The sequence below is a fragment of the Leopardus geoffroyi genome, chromosome B2 (assembly GCF_018350155.1).
Source record: "Leopardus geoffroyi isolate Oge1 chromosome B2, O.geoffroyi_Oge1_pat1.0, whole genome shotgun sequence".
Lineage (NCBI taxonomy): Eukaryota > Metazoa > Chordata > Mammalia > Carnivora > Felidae > Leopardus > Leopardus geoffroyi.
Window position 1 is genome coordinate 79,093,595 of NC_059332.1, and position 20,716 is coordinate 79,114,310.

The 20,716-nt window shown below is 36.1% G+C and overlaps 1 protein-coding gene and 1 long non-coding RNA gene across 2 annotated transcripts; one reads left to right on the plus strand and one right to left on the minus strand.

Annotated features, from left to right (window-relative positions):
- Positions 1 to 404: 404 nt before the first annotated feature.
- On the minus strand, positions 405 to 1,789 carry LOC123608713. Its single transcript, XR_006717393.1, has 2 exons — positions 1,537 to 1,789; positions 405 to 750 (listed from the first exon to the last, which is right to left on the minus strand). It is a non-coding gene; the product is annotated as an uncharacterized LOC123608713 (long non-coding RNA).
- A 197-nt stretch (positions 1,790 to 1,986) lies between these two features.
- SPACA1 (sperm acrosome associated 1) lies at positions 1,987 to 19,663 on the plus strand. Its single transcript, XM_045498999.1, has 7 exons — positions 1,987 to 2,289; positions 7,955 to 8,011; positions 11,618 to 11,719; positions 12,488 to 12,594; positions 13,237 to 13,372; positions 18,770 to 18,890; positions 19,419 to 19,663. Exons 1-7 carry the CDS (start codon positions 2,076 to 2,078, stop codon positions 19,573 to 19,575), a joined length of 894 nt encoding a protein of 297 aa, XP_045354955.1. The 5' UTR covers positions 1,987 to 2,075; the 3' UTR covers positions 19,576 to 19,663.
- The last annotated feature ends 1,053 nt before the right edge of the window (positions 19,664 to 20,716 follow it).

A 20,716-nucleotide genomic window follows, 5' to 3' on the forward strand; every position in this document is an offset into this window, starting at 1 on the left:
TCAAACTTGGAATAACAAGATAAAAAAATTTCAACCCTAATTTGTTTTCATTGAACATTGCTTGAACTCTTGACTCTCTATTACCCCACTGAATGCTTTTTCATTGTTAACTTTAAATTATATGAATCACTAAGCACCCAATGAGCATTCAGGAGATATGGTTGTGAGAGCCTGCTTTACAAATAATTTGCGGGATGATCTTATGTGAGACATTTACTAGAAGGCCAGTTCTTAATCTCCTCACTGAAAAATGAAGGGATTGGAGTATTACATGATTTCTAAACTTTTGATTACAAAGTCTATGTTTCTGTTCTTAAAGAAGCCTAAATTAATTAAAGCAGACTTGTTGAAATTAGCACTGTTGCATCCACACGACTCCTGAAACAGAATGCTACGGGCACCAGTGACAGTCACAACAAAGTTTATTGCAATGAGAGACAAGGCCGACTGATCGGGACCGACACACTTGACCAGAGTGTGGCCTCGAACATCCTGGGTACAGAGTTTTATAGCCAACCACATCATCTTATCATCACCTGGGAACAAAGAAATAGTTCCCAGATGGGGGTGGAAACAGTTCAGACCTTCTGCAGTTAAGCCGCAACCAGCTGACTTCTTGACCCTGCCTCTGGCCCACTTTTTCAAAGTTGTCAACATGCCCTTGCCCAGAGCCAATCAAACACCAATCCAGTTGATTTCTCTTGAACTTTTGTTCCCTTGATTGATAGGACAAGGCTGTTATCTCTTAACCTACAGTGTCAAAACAAATCTGTTATTTCCCAAGGCTACAGGTTAGCCCAACACTACAATTTAACCCTTACAACACCATCATGGAAGGAATTTAATGGGATTTCATTTATTTCTATGATATAATTGGGCATATTGACACTGAATACCATTAAGAGGGCAGTGGGGAGTTATACTTATATCTAAGGTTTTTTGATTCAAGTGGCAATGCCATGGTATTCTTGCTTCCAGTCTGATTCAACCTTAGAAAAAGGCGGGATTTCTTTTTTGGCAAAAGAATTGATTCTTGGGTTAAATCAATGTGTGGATTAATGGATTATTGTCAGAGAATGGCCTCTTGGTGCTTTATTCTTAGCTTGTTGCCCTTTTTAACATTTTTGTTACTGATCTGAAAGAGACATATTTTCCAAATCAAACTTGGGAGAACTATCTAATATGTTAGACGACAGATTCAGTTGAAAAAAAATCTCAATGAGGCTTAAAACACAGGCCCAAAGCAAGAAGACAGAAATTAACAGGAACAAAGGTTACGTTCTAGATTTGGTTACAAAAACATCATCTATCTAAATATTGAACGTGGTAGAAGAAGCTTGGCAACAGACGCACCCTCCCCTTTTCCTTTCTCTCTCCCTACCGCCTAATCTAGCGTAAAGAAGCCCTACGGGGAATTGGGGAATTGATGGCACAGCACAAAATCTTAAAAACTAAACAACACTCGAGTGTATTGTCAACAAAAGATTTCAGAGCCAAGAAAGTGGGTTCCTATATCCTCTGCAAATCAAGCCTCACCTGCAGATATGGATCTAGTTTGCGGCACCATACTTAATGAGGTTATGACAAATCCTTCTTGATACATGCCGAGTAGGATATCCTGTACAAGGAATCTGGATCCAAGTCACATGAAGAGTGCTTCGTGGGTCTAGGGATATGGTTTGGATAAGAGTAAGCGTAGGAAGGACGAACGTGTTTCAGAAGAGACAAGGGTGAGCAAGCAAGACCAGAGGGAAAAGCTGGCGGGTTGCTTAGTAACTGAGGAAATGAGCGCAGCTCCTGCCACCGCATGCGCACCTGCAACTCCGGAAAGCGAGCGGCGCGGCCTAAGCCCAGTCGGAAGTGCCGGGCGAGGCGCTACAGGCGGCCCCGCGCGCGTTCCAAGGGCGCTAGGAGCCCGGGAGGCGTTCCGCTTGCCGGTGACGAGCCGTGACGCCTCAATGGTTACCTGGCGCGGCGCGGAGCTTCGGAGTCTGGCGGCTCCTCTCTTCGACGCACCTCTTGTCGGGAGCGGGCGGCTGCGACTGCGTCTTGGTCGGCCATCAGGGCCGAGAACCATGAGCCCCGGGGGCGCGGGCTGCTCCAACGGGCTGCTGCTGACCGTGGGCTGGCTTCTCCTGGCGGGCCTCTGGTCCGCGTGTGGGACGAACGTCACTGCTGTCCAGGATCCCAGCTTGGCCCCCGAGGGCGAGGGCGAGAATGAGGGCGAGGAGGAGGCCGAGAACGAGGCCGAGGCTGAGAGCGAGGCCGAGACTCTCCCAGAGGAGGATGGTGAGGGCGGGAGGCTCCTTAACGTGGACCAACCGAAGGCAAAGCCCTGCTTTCTGTCTGAGGACAATGAGAATTATTATCCCTGTTAGCATCTGTAGAGCTCAATTGCAAACAGCCTGAATTTATACTTTTTTTCATATGCCTATTGGCCTTGAAGTGACTGCTAAGAAAAACAAATAAGCACATTATAGAAATTGTTATATGTGCTTTTTGTTGTTGTTGTTAAGGAGTAGGAGTCGGAAGTAGCCTCTCACCTACAGGAATTATTTTGACTCCTTGTAGTTCTATTTCTTTCCCATTTTATTTTTTTTTAAATTTTTTTGAAGTTCCAAATTTGAGGTTGTACTACTTTCCACATTTGATCTTAGGTTGGAACTCGTTGGAATTAAGAATCCCCCTCACTGTGACACATCTTAGACCAAAATGCTGACAAAACTGCCCAGAAGCCCCTTGCCGGCTTCATGCAGCTCCACCTTTGAGCACCTCTGTAGCCTGGCGATAAGATATTTGTACGTTCCACTTCTATCCACAATGGAATGGTAGTAGTAGGAAACACCTAGTAAGGATCCAACTAGTGGTTTTGTTGGATAATACCTGTTAGCCAAGGGGGAATGAGTCTGTGCTTGTTTCGTAAATTTGCCTTATTCTGCTGGGTCATTAAGCAATAAAACTTGACAAGCCATTAAATATGTTTTATTGGTTAGTAACACATTCTGGTTGGTAGAAAACCAGTTGCAGATTTGCAGCTCAAGGAGACTGATTCCCTTACCCCATAAATGACCTGGCTGAGATTCTTTTAATTTCCTTGGCAGTCTCACATCTCCTAGACATACAGAATAGGTGCTGTATTTATTAGCCTTTCTTTTATTTCCTGATGACATAGTGACCCTCAGCGACAGAAAGAAATTGCTATCTGAGGTTAATGGTGAGATGTAGGTTTGTATTGCCTTGATAACATTACAGGGAGTTTGTCGAGGTCTTTGACTTTGGAAGTGTGAAAGAGACTAGGTGAGAAAACATGTTTTAAGGCAGAATAGCTGTTGCTTCACTCTAGTTTTAAAAATAATTAACAATTTTAGTATTAAACTGTTCAAGGGATAGTTCTACCTGTAATGTGCTAAATAGAGTTTAGGCTAAATCCAGACAATGAAGTTATAATGTCTTAGATACAAATTCAAATGTAGGCAAGGTATTTATTCTCTCACTATCTCAGTTTTGTCATCTGTGAACTTTAGGGGGTCTACCTTTTGGAATTTTATATGTACAGTTTCATGTGTAGTTGTTTTTTCCTGGGAAGAGTGAGAATCCAGAACCATAACTAATTGGAAGTGTCTAAGATTGGAAATTTTCTAGAGCCATTATTAAAATTTGACAAAGCCCCTCAACCCTCCCTGGACCAGCAAAAGCAGTCATCACTATTTCCTATCCAGTTCACTTTTTTTTTAGATTTTAAAGCATTTTACAAGTAATTTTACAAGAGTAAGAATAAAGGGTTAATGAAGCAACTTAAATGAAATTTTAATAAGAATGTAAATATGGAAAACTACAAATTTTTATTCCATATTTCCTGGTTTTGAAGGTGTATATACCCTAGATGGGCAAGGCACTTTGAATGCAACTAAATGCTCATTAACTGTTATGTATGAATCTGGAATGTATCCATCTTATAAATACTGATTCCAGATTTCAAGTACATCTCTAATAGATTCTAGTTTATTCCTTTGATTCTTTTTGCACTTGCATTGTCAAAACACAATACTTTTGAAAACTATGAAGCCACGTATTTTGTTGATGAGAAGACTGCCATGTTCTTTGCTCCCTAATTGCAAAATGTTTTCATTTTAGATTTATAAATACCAATTAGATGATTGACCCAATGAATTTTATTCATTTCTACATCATCTATTTTCTCTTAGTTACCTTTGTATACATACCTGCCATCATGATCTGTCCATTTACAAACCTTATCAAGTAAATTTTGGGGTATAAGGAGCTTTGAAAAGAAAAGAATATTGTCCATATCCTTTTAGCAAAATAGTATGGTCCAGTTTATTTTCACAAAACATTTCAGGATCAAGTCTTTCCTGTTGAAAGACTAACTGAATGAAAATACTATATATCCTTTTCATCTTTAGAAATGTAATACTCATTAATCCATTGACTCTTGAGTTATAGAAAATTCATCTAGGATGTTTAAGTTATCATCTCTCCTTTTGCTTATGCAATCAATTTCACCATCATCCTTAGCATTTAAGGTGCTGCTCTCTATCTCTATGTTCATCTTCCGATTCATCCAACAATTGTGAAATGTTTCTCTCTGTCAATTTTCTTCTCCTTTTATGGACCAAAAACCAAAAAACGAAATTCAAAAACCTCAACTATGTTCAATGAAAGATGAAAATGGACTAGAAGAAAGGTGCATCTAGAGTTCTTTTATATCTTTCTGAAAGATGATGCAATTTTTTGGACAAAGAAATAAAACAAAGGATGATATAATGGTTATGATTTATTTTACAGTCACATCATCTTTCTAGGCAATTCCAACCACTCTTCCATTTTGTTGTCTTAGTCTTTAAAAAAAAAAAAAACACAGCTAGGAATGATCAATAAGTAATAATGAAATCAATCATTACAGATGATGAAATAACAAAATGTTTAAAAAATATAGGAAAAATTACTAAGATATTATGTTAGATTTATACTCATACCCCTTATACCCCCCATACCTTTTATACCTTTTATACACATAATGGTATACCTATACCTAAACCCTTAGATTTATAGTTATCCTATACCTATAAGCTTACATTTATAAAAGAACCAAGAACAGACCTACATAATAATTGCAAAATAAAAAAAAATAATTGCAAAATAGAATGAGTTTCATTCTATAAAATAAGTTTTATCCTATATAAATATAACTGTATTTTCTCTTTTTCTTTGGAACACCTCTAAGAAAGAATAAAAGTTATGAAATATCAACCTTACATATAAACTCTTAAAAAAGAAACTCAAAAGTTAAAATTGGATTCTGATGGTATATACCAACAGTTAAAGTGTGATGAGAATTGAAGAAAACATTCCAGGATTTGCCAGAACAAAAAAGATGAGGATCATTATCTACATCATGGTGGATGCCAGGCTTTTATTAGTAAAGTCTAAAACCCAGTAGATTTTTAAGGAAGACTCATCACATTCTTGACTTCTATTGAAGTTACTATTGAAATTTCTACTCATTTTCACCTGTTCTTCTATCAAGTTAAGACAGTCTATTAGTATTTTGGGGACAGTTAGCTTTCGGCTCTATATGTAAGACTTTTATTTCTCTTAAGGTTTCATTTTGTTAGACTTGCCTGGTATTCCAACCTGTCATTTTTCGAGCCAGATTTATTTTCAAACATATTTGCTATCCTTTCTAGTTTTTCAGAATCTCTGGATTCAGTCAGCAGGATACCAATATTTTCCAAGTCAGTAATAAAAATATTAAACAGGACAGAGTCCTGTGACACATCATTCCTTACAAATTGGCACCAAGCAATTACTTAGCATCAGTGGATATTACTGTTTAGCAAGTTACACATAAAAAGTTTACTGACATTCAGACTGTATTTTTCCTTTTTACTCATAGATATATAACAGGAAATTTTGACAAATATCACACTGAAGTCCAGGTACATGTAATTTCTGTGACTCACCAGTATAGGATTCCCATCAAAAATGAAAGTTGGGGGCACCTGGGTGGCTCAGTTGGTTAAGTGTCCAACTTTGGCTCAGGTCATGATCTCGCAGTTTGTGAGTTCGAGCCCTGCATTGGGCTCTGTGCTGACAGCTCAGAGCCTGGAGCCTACTTTGGATTCTGTATCTCCCTCTCTCTCTCTCGGCCCCTCCCCTGCTCATGCTTGCTTGTTCTCTCTTTCTCTCTCTCTCAAAAATGAATAAACTTTAAAAAATTAAAAAAAAAAAAACTCTGATATTGAGGTGTGCCTGGGTGGCTCAGTCAGTTGAGCATCTGACTCTTGATTTCAGCTCAGGTCATGATCCCAGGGTCATGGGGTTGGGCTCCATGCTGAGTGTGGAGTCTGATTATGGTTCTCTCTCTCTCTCTCTCTCTCTCTCTCTCTCTCTCCCTCTCTCTCCCTCCCTCCCTCCCTCTGTCCCCTCTGCCCCACCCACACTCATTCTCTCTTTCTCAAAAAATAAAATAAAAAGAAAGTCATTGAATGACCTAATGGGCAATCAAAGCCAAAAGGGACTTTAGAGATCATCTGATTAAATCCAGTCTTTTTCTGGAGTTAGGAGAGCTTAAATAACTTTCCCAAAGTTCCATAGGTAGTGAATAGTGGGGCTGATTAATAGTTTTTTCTAATGGTTTTTTAAAAGAAGTTGTATTTAAAAGCTAATACCCATCCTCCTAACTATGTTTTCTATGTTCAAGATTTGTCTTTTAATTTATATCTCATAATGTGCCAGCAGAAAGTATCCAAGCATTTCAAGCAAAAATGTCATTTCAAAATTGATCATGATAGGCCAAATAATTTAACAAAGTCAATATTAATTTACTTAACATGTATACACCAACAGCATACTATTATTCAGTATATTTGGTGCTTGTAAGTATAGAATAACAGTGTTTACGAATGTATTGTCTTACAGTAATCAAAATAGGAAAAACTGTGATGTGCACTGACTGTGAATGAAGTTATGCTATCTTAAGCATGTTTGCAGCAGTAAATAAGTTACAGAATGTTTTCACATATGTTATCTCATTTAATTCTTACAATAATCAAATAAGATAGATTTTCCTTTTCAGATTTTTGCAGAAGAGTTAAGTAGGCCTGACAGAGTTTTAAGTAATTTGATCAAACTCAGATGATTAGTGGTAGAAGAAGCAATGTGGACCCCAATTCCAATGCACTTTCCCATGTAATATTGTTAATTTAGGATGCAATGCTTTAAAAAAAATTCTAACCCCTCATGTAATATTTTTTATATTGAGATATTAGTCCTAATCTGCTGTGAAGAATTGGCTGGTGGAAATCATGCCAGATTAGAAACAGAGAAATGTGATTTGAAAGCAATAATATTTAACTACTCAAACACATGTATATTCATAAATTATCCTGATAAATAAAGTGTTGGGATAAATTCTTGGGAATAATCTATCATCTTAAGAATGTATAGAACCAACCTATAACAGAGATTTTAATGAACATTTGGGATAAAGACTTATTTTTGGATGGAAATGATGCACTCACAATTTTTTTTTGGAAAATAGAGAATAGAAAAAATCAGGCCTTACAGTTGGCAGGCTTTTGTTTTGTTTTGTTTTTCTGACCTATAGAACTTTAACTCACCATGTATTAAGTTGATGAAAAAAATTATTTTTAATTTATATAAGAGTTTAAATATAGACCTTCTTTGCAAGGTATTTCCTAATTTAATTCATTACTTTCACTATTTAGGCTTCTTTTGATTTAAGCAATAATAGAAGATGTACTAGGAATGACATTACTTTTCTGATTTAAAAAGTTAAAAAATTTTTTTTTGATTAAAGTTAACAACTATCTGCTTCCCATGAATGCTTGTATCCTTCACCCTCAAGTAGTTTTTCACTTAAAAAACTTTTTACATGATTAAATAATGTATCTTTGCACTTTATATTTAGTTTCAAATAATACAGCAGTCAAAGAAGTAGAATTTGGGATGTGCACCGTTACATGTGGTAAGTAGCATAGAGCAGATAAATCAACAATATTGTAATTTGGCGGGAAGGAAAGGTAAAAGCTGTTGAAATTTTTATTTGTAATTTGTAATTTGTGTGCTCTTATTTATCTCTTAAACTATAATTTGCACACAAAGCTCAAAAGGTAAGATATTGTCAGTTCATAACCCCTAAGTCTTATTTTAAGCCGGCTCCCTATATTTTTTTGGCACTTAAACTGCCTTCACTAAGTAAAAGTTTATCTCACAGATGTTCAGAAGATGAAGATCTTCCGATGCATCTCACAGATGTCTTCCCACACACTGCGTGGCAAATCTATCAAGAAATTTGTGTATTTGTAATACTCTATTATAAATTCTACATTTCTCCAATTCATATGTTATGTCTTGGGGAAAAGAGGTATTAGCTTTGGGGGAAAGATAATATTCACAAACGATGACTTTTTTCCATCATTCCATGAGTAGAAATTGGACATAATATCTCTCACATGGGGGTGGGATTAAGGTTACATGTGCTATAATAGACCAGTGTTTCTCAAACTTAAGTGTCCACCCTAAGTGCCTGCATAGCTTGTTAAAACCCAGGCTGCTGGGCCTATCCTGAGTTCCTAACTCACTTGGTCTTTGGAGGAGCCTAAGAATTTGTATTTCTAAACAAGTTTACAAATAAAGCTGATGCTGCTGGTTAAAAGACCATCTTTTAACAACCACTTTGAGAACCACTATAGACAGACTAGCATGCTGATAAGAAAATAGATAACTCACAATGAAATTCCGTTTATTCTAAATTAGAACCTGTCTTGCAAAAAGGATAGTGATGGGAGGGAAAGACAAAAACCAAAGGGTAAGAAGATAGCAATCCATGCAGATGTAGAGCAGAATTGCTTTTTAAACTACACCTGAATTATTTATATTTAAGATAATATATTTTCATTGTGGCAAAATAAACCTAACATAAAATTTACTATTTTTATCATTTTTAAATGTACGACTTGGTAATCTTAAACATGTTCATATTGTTGTACAACGATTACCACCATCCATCTCCAGAACTTTTTCATCATCCCAAAATGAAAACTCCATACCCATTAAACACGAACTCCCTGCTCTCTCCCCTTCCCCCAGCTCCTGACAACCACTGTTCTACCTTCTGCCTCTTAAGATAATTTTAAAACTATTTTTTTACCTTAAGTTCTTACTGGGTCAGAGTCAGAAATGAGAGGAATACATGTAATAAACCTGTGAATATTCATTTGTAATTTATATCTTTCTTTTGCTGCTTGCTTGAGAAATTTTCACAGGTAGAGAATTATTTTTAAGACAATTCTAGTAATTTATAGTGTATTACTCTATTATTTAAAGATGTGTTTCAAAAATTATATATTTGCTCATTCATCAAATCATTTTTTGAATTTTGCCTACTATGTGCCAGGCATTGTTACAGGTGCTGGAGTAAAGCAGAGGAAACTCCTTGCCTTCAAGGAGTGTATATTTTAGTAGGGGCAAAGAGAAAAATAATATTCAAACATGTAACATGTCAGATGGTGATAAATTCTAAGGAGAAAGATAAACCATAAAAGGTAATATTTCACATCTAAAATATTTTAAAATATTTTCAAACTTTTTTGGTTTATAACAGAACTATTTAGAGGGGAAAAATGCTTTGGTGATACTTCTATTGAACTCCCAAAACAATATTTTAGCAGTCAAAAAATTTTCTTTTTCTGGAATACCCAGGCAGATTTTTAGGTTTACTTGGACTTACAGAAAATCTCACACCTACACATATCGCAATGAACTATATTTGGCTAAATAAATTCCTAATTAAATTTGCTTGGAAAATATTTATGCAGTTCAGAATAAGGCTGTGCATCTAGTGAGGTACCTTTCATAAATTCAAGCAGAGCTATACTGCAACCATTCTCAGGCATCTCTTTTAATCAAAAGAAATCTTTCCTCAAAGAGTATACTTATCATGATGAGCACTGAGTAATGCATAGAATTGTTGAATCACTATATTGTATACCCAAAACTAACATAACACTGTATATTAACTACACTGGAACTAAAATAAAAACATAATTAAAAAAAAGATCTTTTCTCTCCCAATCTTCATCTCCTTATCTCATGTAGAGTCCTCTCCCTTGCTACTCAAAGTTTGGTCCATAGACCAGCTCCATCAGCATCTCCTGGGAGCTTGTTAGAAACACAGAATCTCAGAACCTACTCCAGACCTACTGAATCAGAATTTGCGTGTTAATAAGATTTCCAGGTGATTGCATGCACTCTAAAGTTTGAGAAGCACTGTTGTAAGTCATCTGTCACTGTTGTAAGTTGACTTCAACTTGCCCTTGAGAATGGGTTTTATGATTAACATCTTTAGAGGCTGAAAGAGGGAATCTGGTAGACAAGGAAATCAAGATGTACTGTTCCTTAGCCTGTGACTACACCATCTTATCACAGGTCACTTATCCATACGACATGTTTATCATGTCACTGATTGAGCATTTATCATGTTCCTCAATTCTGGCAATGAAAGGCAAACCCAGTGGAGATCTGAGATCTGTTAGTAAAGACTTGATTTCTTGTTGTAAAAAAGTGTGGTAATTCTAAAGAGAGTATCTTACTAGAAATTGAGATTTAATAGTTTCTCCTCCTATATTTAATATAGATTTTACTAATCTAAATATTTAGATTTTACTAAATCTAATTTAGATTTTACTAATCTAAATATTAAAAAGCATCATTTGTGTTTTAAAATGTGATTCTGGCAGGGCACCTGGGTGGTCCATTTCATTAAGCATCTGACTCTTGATTTCAGCTCAGGTCATGATCTCACAGTTCTTGAGTTCGAGCTCTCTGGTTCTACACTGACAGTGTGGAGCCTGCTTGGAATTCTCTCCGACCCCCCCACCCCCGCCATGGCCTCTCTGCCCCTTCCCCCCTCTCAAAACAAATAAATAAACATTTAAAAAAGAAAAAATATAATGTGATTTTGGGAATGTTCTCTAGAGTTCCAAAATCTCTTCTAAAAGTTCCATGCCAGATGAATTTGGGAGATCCTGTGTACTACTGTATTTCATCAAATCTAAGACTTTATCAGCTATAAGAAGCATATTTTATGCACCTCTAAAATGGAAAAATGCGGCCAATTTGTCACATGTTGTCAATTCAAAGGCAAATTCTGATTTCAAAAATGTTAAAATGTAAAAATTTTACATCTTCAATCAGTGAAAGCTTATACACTATAGCACATTAATTTCCTTAGCATATTCAAAGTTCTCCCCAAATTCTGTAAATAAAGAGGACCCTTTAATTTTATTTAATGTATCATTTTCAAATGTCTAATTGTGGAATCCCTTTTCTTATGCTAACAACCAGAGGAACTAGTGTTTCATGTAACTCACTTTGGGAAATGCTGTTTTATGAAATAATTCAAAATGAGGGGCATAAAATAATTCTAAGCATTACCTCCCTGAAGTTAGGAATTTAACTTCTGAAATTAGAAGTCTCAAAAAAAAAAAAAAAAAAAAAAAAAGCCTAGGTGGAAAAAGAAAAGAAACTGGAATGAATTTTTCTTAACACTTGCTGGTTTCTTTTACCAAAGGTGTTGGTATTAGAGAAGTTATCCTAACAAATGGATGTCCTGGAGGTGAATCCAAGTGTATTGTACGGGTGGAAGAATGCCGTGGACCAGTAGATTGTGGCTGTGAGTTGGACTCTGTGTTGGGGGGTGGAGTCAGAAGCAAAAAGTTTACTGTGGGGAAATAGCCTTAACCTCAGGCTGCCATGAGTGGAAGGAGCTGATCAATACTGAAAGGAAACTTAATAAAACTTAAAATTCCAGTTCTCTAGACAGTAATAGCTCTGAGTACCTTTCCGTTTTTGCTTTACATTTTTTCAGTTATGTCTAAAATTTAACGTATATTCTCTGTAATACACTAGAACCTTATTATACTCAGGGCCTGTGATCAAGGCTGTGCTATAGTGAAATACTTTTGACCCTTTGGTCTTGACAAGTGATTGGCATGATTATCAATAGATTGGCAGACTTTAAACTGAGAACTTTCAGGTCTGTTCTATGTCAAATTACACTACTTTGAGAGTTCATTACTTCTAGTGGTAATCCTAATCAATAAATGGAATCCCTAACCAATAAATGGAAAGCCACTAGCGGATCTCAAAGTTTAATCTAATAGATCACTAAATTGGTTGCCTTTGCTATATATTCTGCAGAAGGAACAGACAGCTATGGTGTCTCCCACCTGCTTCTTTTAATGACTTTACTTTGCATCCATTATTCCTCTCTGCTCTTCTACACTCAAACTCTCAATAATAATTTTGATAACGTCCAGCATATAATTGATTTAAAAAAATTGATTTTATAATTTATATAGTGGCTTTTAAAAGTAGCCTTTGTATAAAGCAATTTATAATGCCCAATGGTATATATGTATTTAATTTTCCTTGTTTTTAGGGGGTAGACCAATTTCAGAAAGTCTTGACAGTGTTAGAATGGCATGTACTCATATATCTCCTGTAAATCGTTTCAAATATATTTGGAAACTTCTAAGGCCAGAGCAAGTAAGTCATGAATGTATGTAATGTGGTGATTTCTAGTGAGTGATAAAATTTGTGTCCCAGTGCTTGATGGCTATCAGAAAACTCTCTCTTTAGAAACAGTTTGCAAAAATGAAGTTAAAAATCTTACAACTTTTTATTACTGAAATTTAAAATTTTTCATTATTAAGTGGGGCTAAGTCTTTATATGTGTCTTGGGGTCAGCTATTATCAGAACTTAAAAACATCCATTTTATATAAAGTTTTCTATTTTGGAAGCAAATTTTTCATTTGTTTGCCTAGGAGTTGTATCAGGATAATAGTAGCTAACATTAATTGAGGGCTTATTAAGTGTCAGACATACACCAAGTGCTACAATTTCTTTTAACCCACATAACAATCTATGAGGTAATCCTTATCATTACACCCATTTTACAGATAAATAACTGAGAAGCAGTGGGAAACTTGTCCTGGGTCACATAGGCAGGAAATGGTAAGGTTGGTACTTGATTGTCTGGATTGCCTGACTCTAAAATCCATGTGTATAATTAATTACTGTCCTAGACTGAAAGACAATGACTACTCTTTTGTTTTGAGGAATAAATTGTTTCCTGATCTTAAGTCCACATAAAGAATATTAGGACTTTTTTTTTCCTTTTTAAATAGCAACCCGTTATCCTTGCAAATGATTCAGCAATCCTGGAAGTACGCAGGGAAGTTCGCCCCTTGGTTTTCGAGTGTGCCACCTTGGATAATAATGAAATAGTAGCATCTATTAAATTCACAGTCTATACAACAAGTGGTAAGTGCCCAGTAATGTTTTTGTTTGCTTATATCAAACTTTAAAAAGCATCAAAATCATCTGGAGGACTCCTTGCAACACAGATTGATAACCCTACCCCCAGGGCTTCTGATTCAGTAGATCTTGGGTGGGGCTGGCAGAATAGTTTGCATTTCTAACAAGTTCCCAGGTGCTGCTGGTCCAGAGACAACATTTTGTAAATCACTGGTTTTTATCAGTTAGACTTTCTACAAGGTGATGCTTAATTTCTTTAAAAATAATTTTTTTTTACTATTTATTTATTTTTGAGAGAGAGATAGGCAGAGCACGAGCAGGGGAAGGGCAGAGAGAGACAGACACACAGAATCCGAAGAAGGCTCCAGGCTGAGTTGTCAGTACAGAGCCTGACTCGGGGGTTGAACCCACGAACTGCAAGATCATGACCTGAGCTGAAATTGGTGCTTAACCGACTGAGCCACCCAGGGACCCCCGTGGTGCTTAATTTCTTTTTCACAAAGTAGAGTCAGATGTGTTTCACTTTGAGAAACTGGTGCATTCCTGAAGTGTTTCCAAAGAACAGTCCTCTAACTTGAATTATATTATTTTACTTCTATCACAAAAGTGAAAGTGCATACATAGAATTCTCACGGATACACAACAATTTTGGCAGAGTAAAATAAATAAAATTAAGAAACGTTATGTCAAAACATGGCTTTTTAAAAATTATTCATTTGAAGAAAATATTTTTTTGATGAAACAATAATGTAGTCCTCAATTTTTGTCACAAAAGGCAAATCTTGTCCTGAACAGAACTTTAAATGTTAGAAACTGTACTTGTCTTGCAAAATTAATCCATGGGCGTATCCTTCCAGTTTAGACTACAATGTCTAATATCTCTAATTATTTTCTTTTGTTCAGTTGTTCTTAACTAGTTTTACCATTGTTGTCATTGTTATTGACGGTATGAGGGGGCTTGGTCACAAGGTCTTTTGAGAATCCAATCAAGATTCAAGAGCCTTTTCCCAGAAAAATGCCCACATAAACAAACATGCCAAGAGCTACCTGTTATTTTAAGAGAGTTCATGGATTTCTTGAAGCTATTTCTCAATCCCATGTAAAGAATTTTTGCTGTAGTTTAGAGATACCATACAATGTAGAGATAGCATAACACTGTTTATCAAAATGGACAAAAGCCAAAATGTTTTGGAGATGACTTTTAAAAATAAACTATATTGGGGCGCCTGGGTGGCGCAGTCGGTTAAGCGTCCGACTTCAGCCAGGTCACGATCTCGCGGTCCGTGAGTTCGAGCCCCGCGTCGGGCTCTGGGCTGATGGCTCAGAGCCTGGAGCCTGTTTCCGATTCTGTGTCTCCCTCTCTCTCTGCCCCTCCCCCGTTCATGCTGTGTCTCTCTCTGTCCCAAAAATAAATAAACGTTGAAAAAAAAAAATAAAATAAAAATAAAAATAAACTATAACTTTTTTGATGTGTTTAGTGTCTTTAAAAAAAACATTTATGGTGAAAGCTAATAATCTTACTCTTCAGTTGAGATATCAAGTGTTATTAAAAGGATAATTTCAATAAAGTACTAAAAAAAGGCAAGAAAGGGCCAAACCTCATGGAACTAAAACATATCTCAGTAAGTACTAACTAGTTCAGGGTATTTAAGGTTTGGGGGCCATTCCCTCTTTTTGTCCCTACAGCCTAATCCTTGTTAAGACCATACCTCTTCCTATGATTAGAAGTCAATATGCATTTGATATTGTGTAAGCTAAGGGCTAGGACACAGACCCCAAAATGTTAGCCCTTAAATGAGACAAGTTGACTTCTCTCTTGTAGCAAGTAGTCCAAGGCTGATGGGTTAGCTCTGCCATCTCAGGACATGCACTGGTTAAATGACAAAATGTTTTCAGAACACTTTGGTATCAGTTTCTTTTGACAATTGGGAACACCACTGCGATAGACCCTTTTGGCTATTTGGACATTGAACAAATATTTTGTCTATAAATGTATAAATGTAACCACAATATGGCACTGGCTTGAAACAAGTACACAATTGCAATATTGTTAGGGTAAATATGATTTAGTTAATGAAAATTTCCCATCCATTCCCTTTACATCAGATTTTTCACTTCCACAACAGTTGTCTTTATAATCAGACATTGTTATGGATTGAATTGTGTTTCCTTTCTTAAGTCCTAACTCCCAGACCGCAGAATATGACTGTATTTGGAAATAGGATCATTGCAGATGTAATTTGTTCAGTTAACATAAGGTCATACATACTAGAATGGAGTGGGCCTTTAATTCACTATGACTGGTATCCTTATAAGAAGAGGGAAATTTGGACACACACAGAATGAGAAGGATGAGAATGTCATGTGAAGACACAAAGACACACAGGGAGAAGACAGCCATGTGAAAGCAGAGGCAGAGATTAGGGCTATGTTGCCACAAGTCAGGGAACATCTGGGGCCACCAGAAGCAGGAAGAAGAAAGGAAGGATCTGCCCCCAGAGACTTTGGAGGGAGCAAGGCCTTACCAACACCTTGCATTCAGACATTTAGCCTCTAGAATTTTGAGACAATAAATTTCTGTTTTTAAGTCACCCAGTTTGTGGTACCCTAGAAAACGAATGCAGGCATAAGCTTAGTTTTTTTAACAAGTTAGAATATCGAAATTCACCTATTTTCATTATAAAATTTCAATAGGAAACACAGCCCATTTTTTTTTAGGTATAAAAGTAATCAAGATATAAAAATAATCCATGCAAGAAGACTACTGTTGAAATGAAGTATCTAGATACTACCATCAGCATTTTACTATTGATCTATCCATCCTTCTATAAATCCATTGATCCATATTATTTTTTCAATGCATTTTGACATAATTTGCTAATGTCTGCATACTTCCCATAGAAATTTCACTCTCCATCCTCTCTAGGCTAGTATTGCAGGGTAGTGAATAAATGGCAAGGAATTTTGCCATTTCTTCTTCTCAGGTTTTAATACTAAAAGGTGTCTTTCATTCGAGCTTAAAAATCTCACTGCCGTCTCTAAATCTAAAATTCAAAAACAAAAAGATTTTTAAAAATCTAACAATGTTGGAATATCAATATGATGTGATTTCTCTGTCATACTTGAAACTGTTTAGTGAGATCACTAATTGAGTTTATACCTCTGGCATTAGAAAGAAGAAAATAATTGAGTTTATACCTCTGGCATTAGAAGAAAAGTGAAAAATTGTACTCCTTCATGTTTAAAGAGTAGGAAGAAAATCCAGACAAATAAGCAGTTGAAATTGCCCATACAGGAAACTATTATTGATATGGTGGTACTTAACCAAAATTAAACTATTACAAGATATAAACAGCTTGCACAAATCATTAAACCTCCCTGAACATTGGTTTACTTATCTGTGTAGTTCAGTAGTTGCATTTGGTAATCTCTCTAGTCCTTCTTCACACGAATTCTTTATGTTTCTATGATTTATGAACTGGGAAGAACCACAAGAAAACTATATAATTGGTAAGGTAAGTAAAATTTGATATAAATTGGCTTTTCACCAATTTACAACGTAACAATGTTATAATACATATGGTAGACTGGCTTTGTCTATTTAATAGACTTATTTGCAAGAAGAGCAGAAAGATATGGGAGAGAATGTCTAATTTAAAAGTACTCTGTGGATATTTGTATAAAAACATAAACCTCTAGCCCTATCTTACAACATTTCTAAAAATTAGAGATATATCATAATCCTAAATGTAAACACTAAAGCCATAAAGCTTAAAAAAGGAAACATAAGAAAATATCTGCATGATTCAGGAGTAGGCAAGGGTTTCTTAGATATGACTCAGAAAACAATCACCATAAAAGGGAAGATTGATAAATTAGGCTTCATCAAAATTAAAAACTTTAGCTCATTAAAAGAAATCAATCAGTTTGGGTACAATCAGTTTGGGCAAAGATCTTACAGTTTCTTGGAAAAATAAAGTGTACCTCTACCTTATGACCCAGCACTTCCACTCTTAGGTATTTATCCAAGAGAAATGTACATTTGCAGATGACTTGAATAAAAATGTTTGCAGCAGTTTATTTGTAATAGCCTAAAGCTGTAACAGCCTGAATGTCCATCAGTAGGAAAATGAATAGACAAATTGGACTACTACTCGTCAATAAAAAAGAAAAAAAAAAAAACTATTGATACGTGCAGCAGTGTAGGTGAATCTCTAAAACAGGCTGAGTAAAAAAACCTTACACTAAGGAATATATAGTGTATGTTTCCATTCCTATAAAGTTCTAGAACAGGCAGAACTAATCTGTAGTGGAAAAGAAAATCAGGACAGTAGTTGCCTCTGGAGGATGGGGCAGGGATTAACTGGGAGGGGCTAAAGGGAGTATCTGGGGTATAGCAATAGTCTGAGTCTTCATAGGGTTTGAATTATATATGTGTGTTTGCATTTGCCAAAATAAATGTACATTTAAAATCTTTGTGCAATTCGTGGTAAATTTTACCTCAAAAGAAAAAGTATATACAAGTATTGAACTCTAGTTAATGATATGCATGTTGAAGACTTCTGTGGGGAATTGGCAGACATTAGCAAATTATGTTGAAATACATTGAAAAATTAAGATGGATCAATGGATTTATAGAAGGATGGACAGATGGATAGTAAAATGTTGATGGTATCTAGGTGGTGGGAACACAGGATGTTCACTGTTAAATGCTTTCAACTTTTCTGCATGTTTGAAAAGGACATTTCATGTCCATCAACTGATCAATGGATAAAGAAGATGTGGTTTATATATACAATGGAATACTACTTGGCAATGAAAAAGAATGAAATCCTGCCATTTGCAGCAATATAGATGGAACTGGAGGGTATTATGCTAAGTGAAATAAGTCAGTCAGAGAAAGATAGATATCCTATATTTTCATTTATATATAAGTGGAACTTGAGAAACTTAACAGAAGACCATGGGGGAAGGGAGGGGGGAAATAGTTACAGAGAGGGAGGGAGGCAAGGCATAAGAGACTCTTAAATACAGAAAACAAACTGAGGGTGGATGGGGGGTGGTGTAGAGGGGAAAATGGGTGATGGGCGTTGAGGAGGGCATTTGTTGGGTTGAGCACTGGGTGTTGTATGTAAGCAATGAATCACGGGAATCTACCCCCAAAACCAAGAGCACACTGTACACACATATGTTAGCCAATTTGACAGTAAGTTATATTAAAAAAAAAAGAAAGAAAGGAAAGGACATTTCAAAGGTGATGAGCATGCTTACTAATAACTTTCTTTCCACTAATTCTTCCTGTATTTTTCTAAAGTTGTTTTTTAGATATGAAGTTTCCATTTAGATATGTATCTCCTTTTTTATACAGTGGTAATAACCATCAGGTGTGTGTGTTTTCTCTAGAATTGCAAATGAAAAGATCAAGCCGACCAGACACTGATGCAGTCCTAGTTTTTGTGCTGACCATAGGAGTTATTATCTGTATATTTGTGATCTTTGTACTGATATTCATAATTATAAACTGGTAGGTAAAGGGCTCAGCTGAGTCATCACCCTTGCTTGATGTCCTCCATGTCTGTCCCCACTTCTTGTTTGATGAATCCAAAGCTCTGTCCATAATGCCTCCCATATGTATCTTGAAACAGTCCAACACCCTCTATACCTCCTGCCAACTATTCCAGTTCAGGCTAATCTCATGACTTGCTTCCCAGCCACAAAAGAGCTTGAAATGCAATTTTTAGAATTTTATATAGTAATTGCTAAAGAAAGTGTTTTGAATGTATATGTGTGTTGTCCAGTTGTAGTTCCCACAACTCTCAAACTTGGTTAGTATAAGCTACTAATTCATTTTTTAAAATATTTCTAAAACTTACCTGACTTTACACTCTGGTACAGTCTAAGGACTCATCTACTATCACCATGTAATTGATACAACACAAACTAAAAATAAATCATGACTAAGGAGGCACTTCTATATAGACCAAATTATATAGATCTATTTAGTTTTGGTTTTCATTTCACAAGGGATTTTTGTTTTTGTTTTTTTCTCTAGGGGGGCAGTCAAGTCTTTCTGGGGGGAGAAATCCTCATCAACTGAGATACCATCTGAGCTGAGCCCAGTGAGATACAAAGATTCAACTTCTCTTGACCAATCACCAACAGAAATACCTGGAACTGAAGATGATGCTTTAAGTGAATGGAATGAATGATATATGGAAGATATATAAGAAACAAAAGGAGATTAGAGCATATCAGATTCATTACTATAAAAATAAAATATATGGTTAAATACTTTAATAATTTTGCAAGTGATTTCCCACAGTCTGAGGGTAATGCAATATGAGAAGGGGCTATTGTAACCAGTGTCTTCATGGTAAAGTTATCAAAAATTATTTTAATTTGGGGGCGCCTGGGTGGCTCAGTTGGTTAGGCGGCCGACTTCGGCTCAGGTCATGATCTCACGGTTTATGAGTTCAAGCCCTGCGTCGGGCTCTGTGCTGACAGCTCAGAGCCTGGAGCCTGTTTCGGATTCTGTGTCTCCCTCTCTCTAACGCTCCCCGTTCATGCTCTGTCTCTCTCTGTCTCAAAAATAAATAAACATTAAAAACATTTTTTTTTAATTATTTTAATTTGTTCTCAACGCTTGCCATTTCAGGTAATCACTTGGTAACATTTACCTAAAGAGGTGCGCGCACACACACACACACACACACACAGAGTATTCTAAACACATTTTTGATCAATTTGGTCACTTCTAAGGTGATATGCCTGTTTTGTCCCAAACAAGAAAAATGTCATATAGAAGATGCCTTGCATATTAGACTTCCTTCCTTCTGGGAGCACTGGATTGAACTTCCTAAAGCAAATCATACTTTAGAATTTCTGCAGGGCATATGAATATACAGCATCACTTGTAAAACATGAGATAATAATAATAATAACATCAACAACCACCACCTCCACTTAGTAACTATTATGTGCTAAGCATCGCTTAAAGCATTTTACATATATTAAGTAATATAACTATGATTGTATATAGGAAATATGTAAGGAGGAAGTGGGGTGGAACTTGGAGATGGCTGAGTAAATGATACATATTTAACATGCCTTGTATTTCTCACAGAAAAAAAAAAGCGCATTAAGAACTTTTGAATGTCCACTGATAAGAACCTTCTTTGTGCTTGGTATACAGATGATAACATCTCAAAACCAAGGTACTTATTTCTGAACATCATCACTGTCTTTTTGTATTGTGTCATTATGTGATACTGTTATGGCCAACTATCATGAAAGACACCAAGGCACTAGACAGTTTGATTTGGTAGACTTAACAGATTTTCAGAGGTTTTG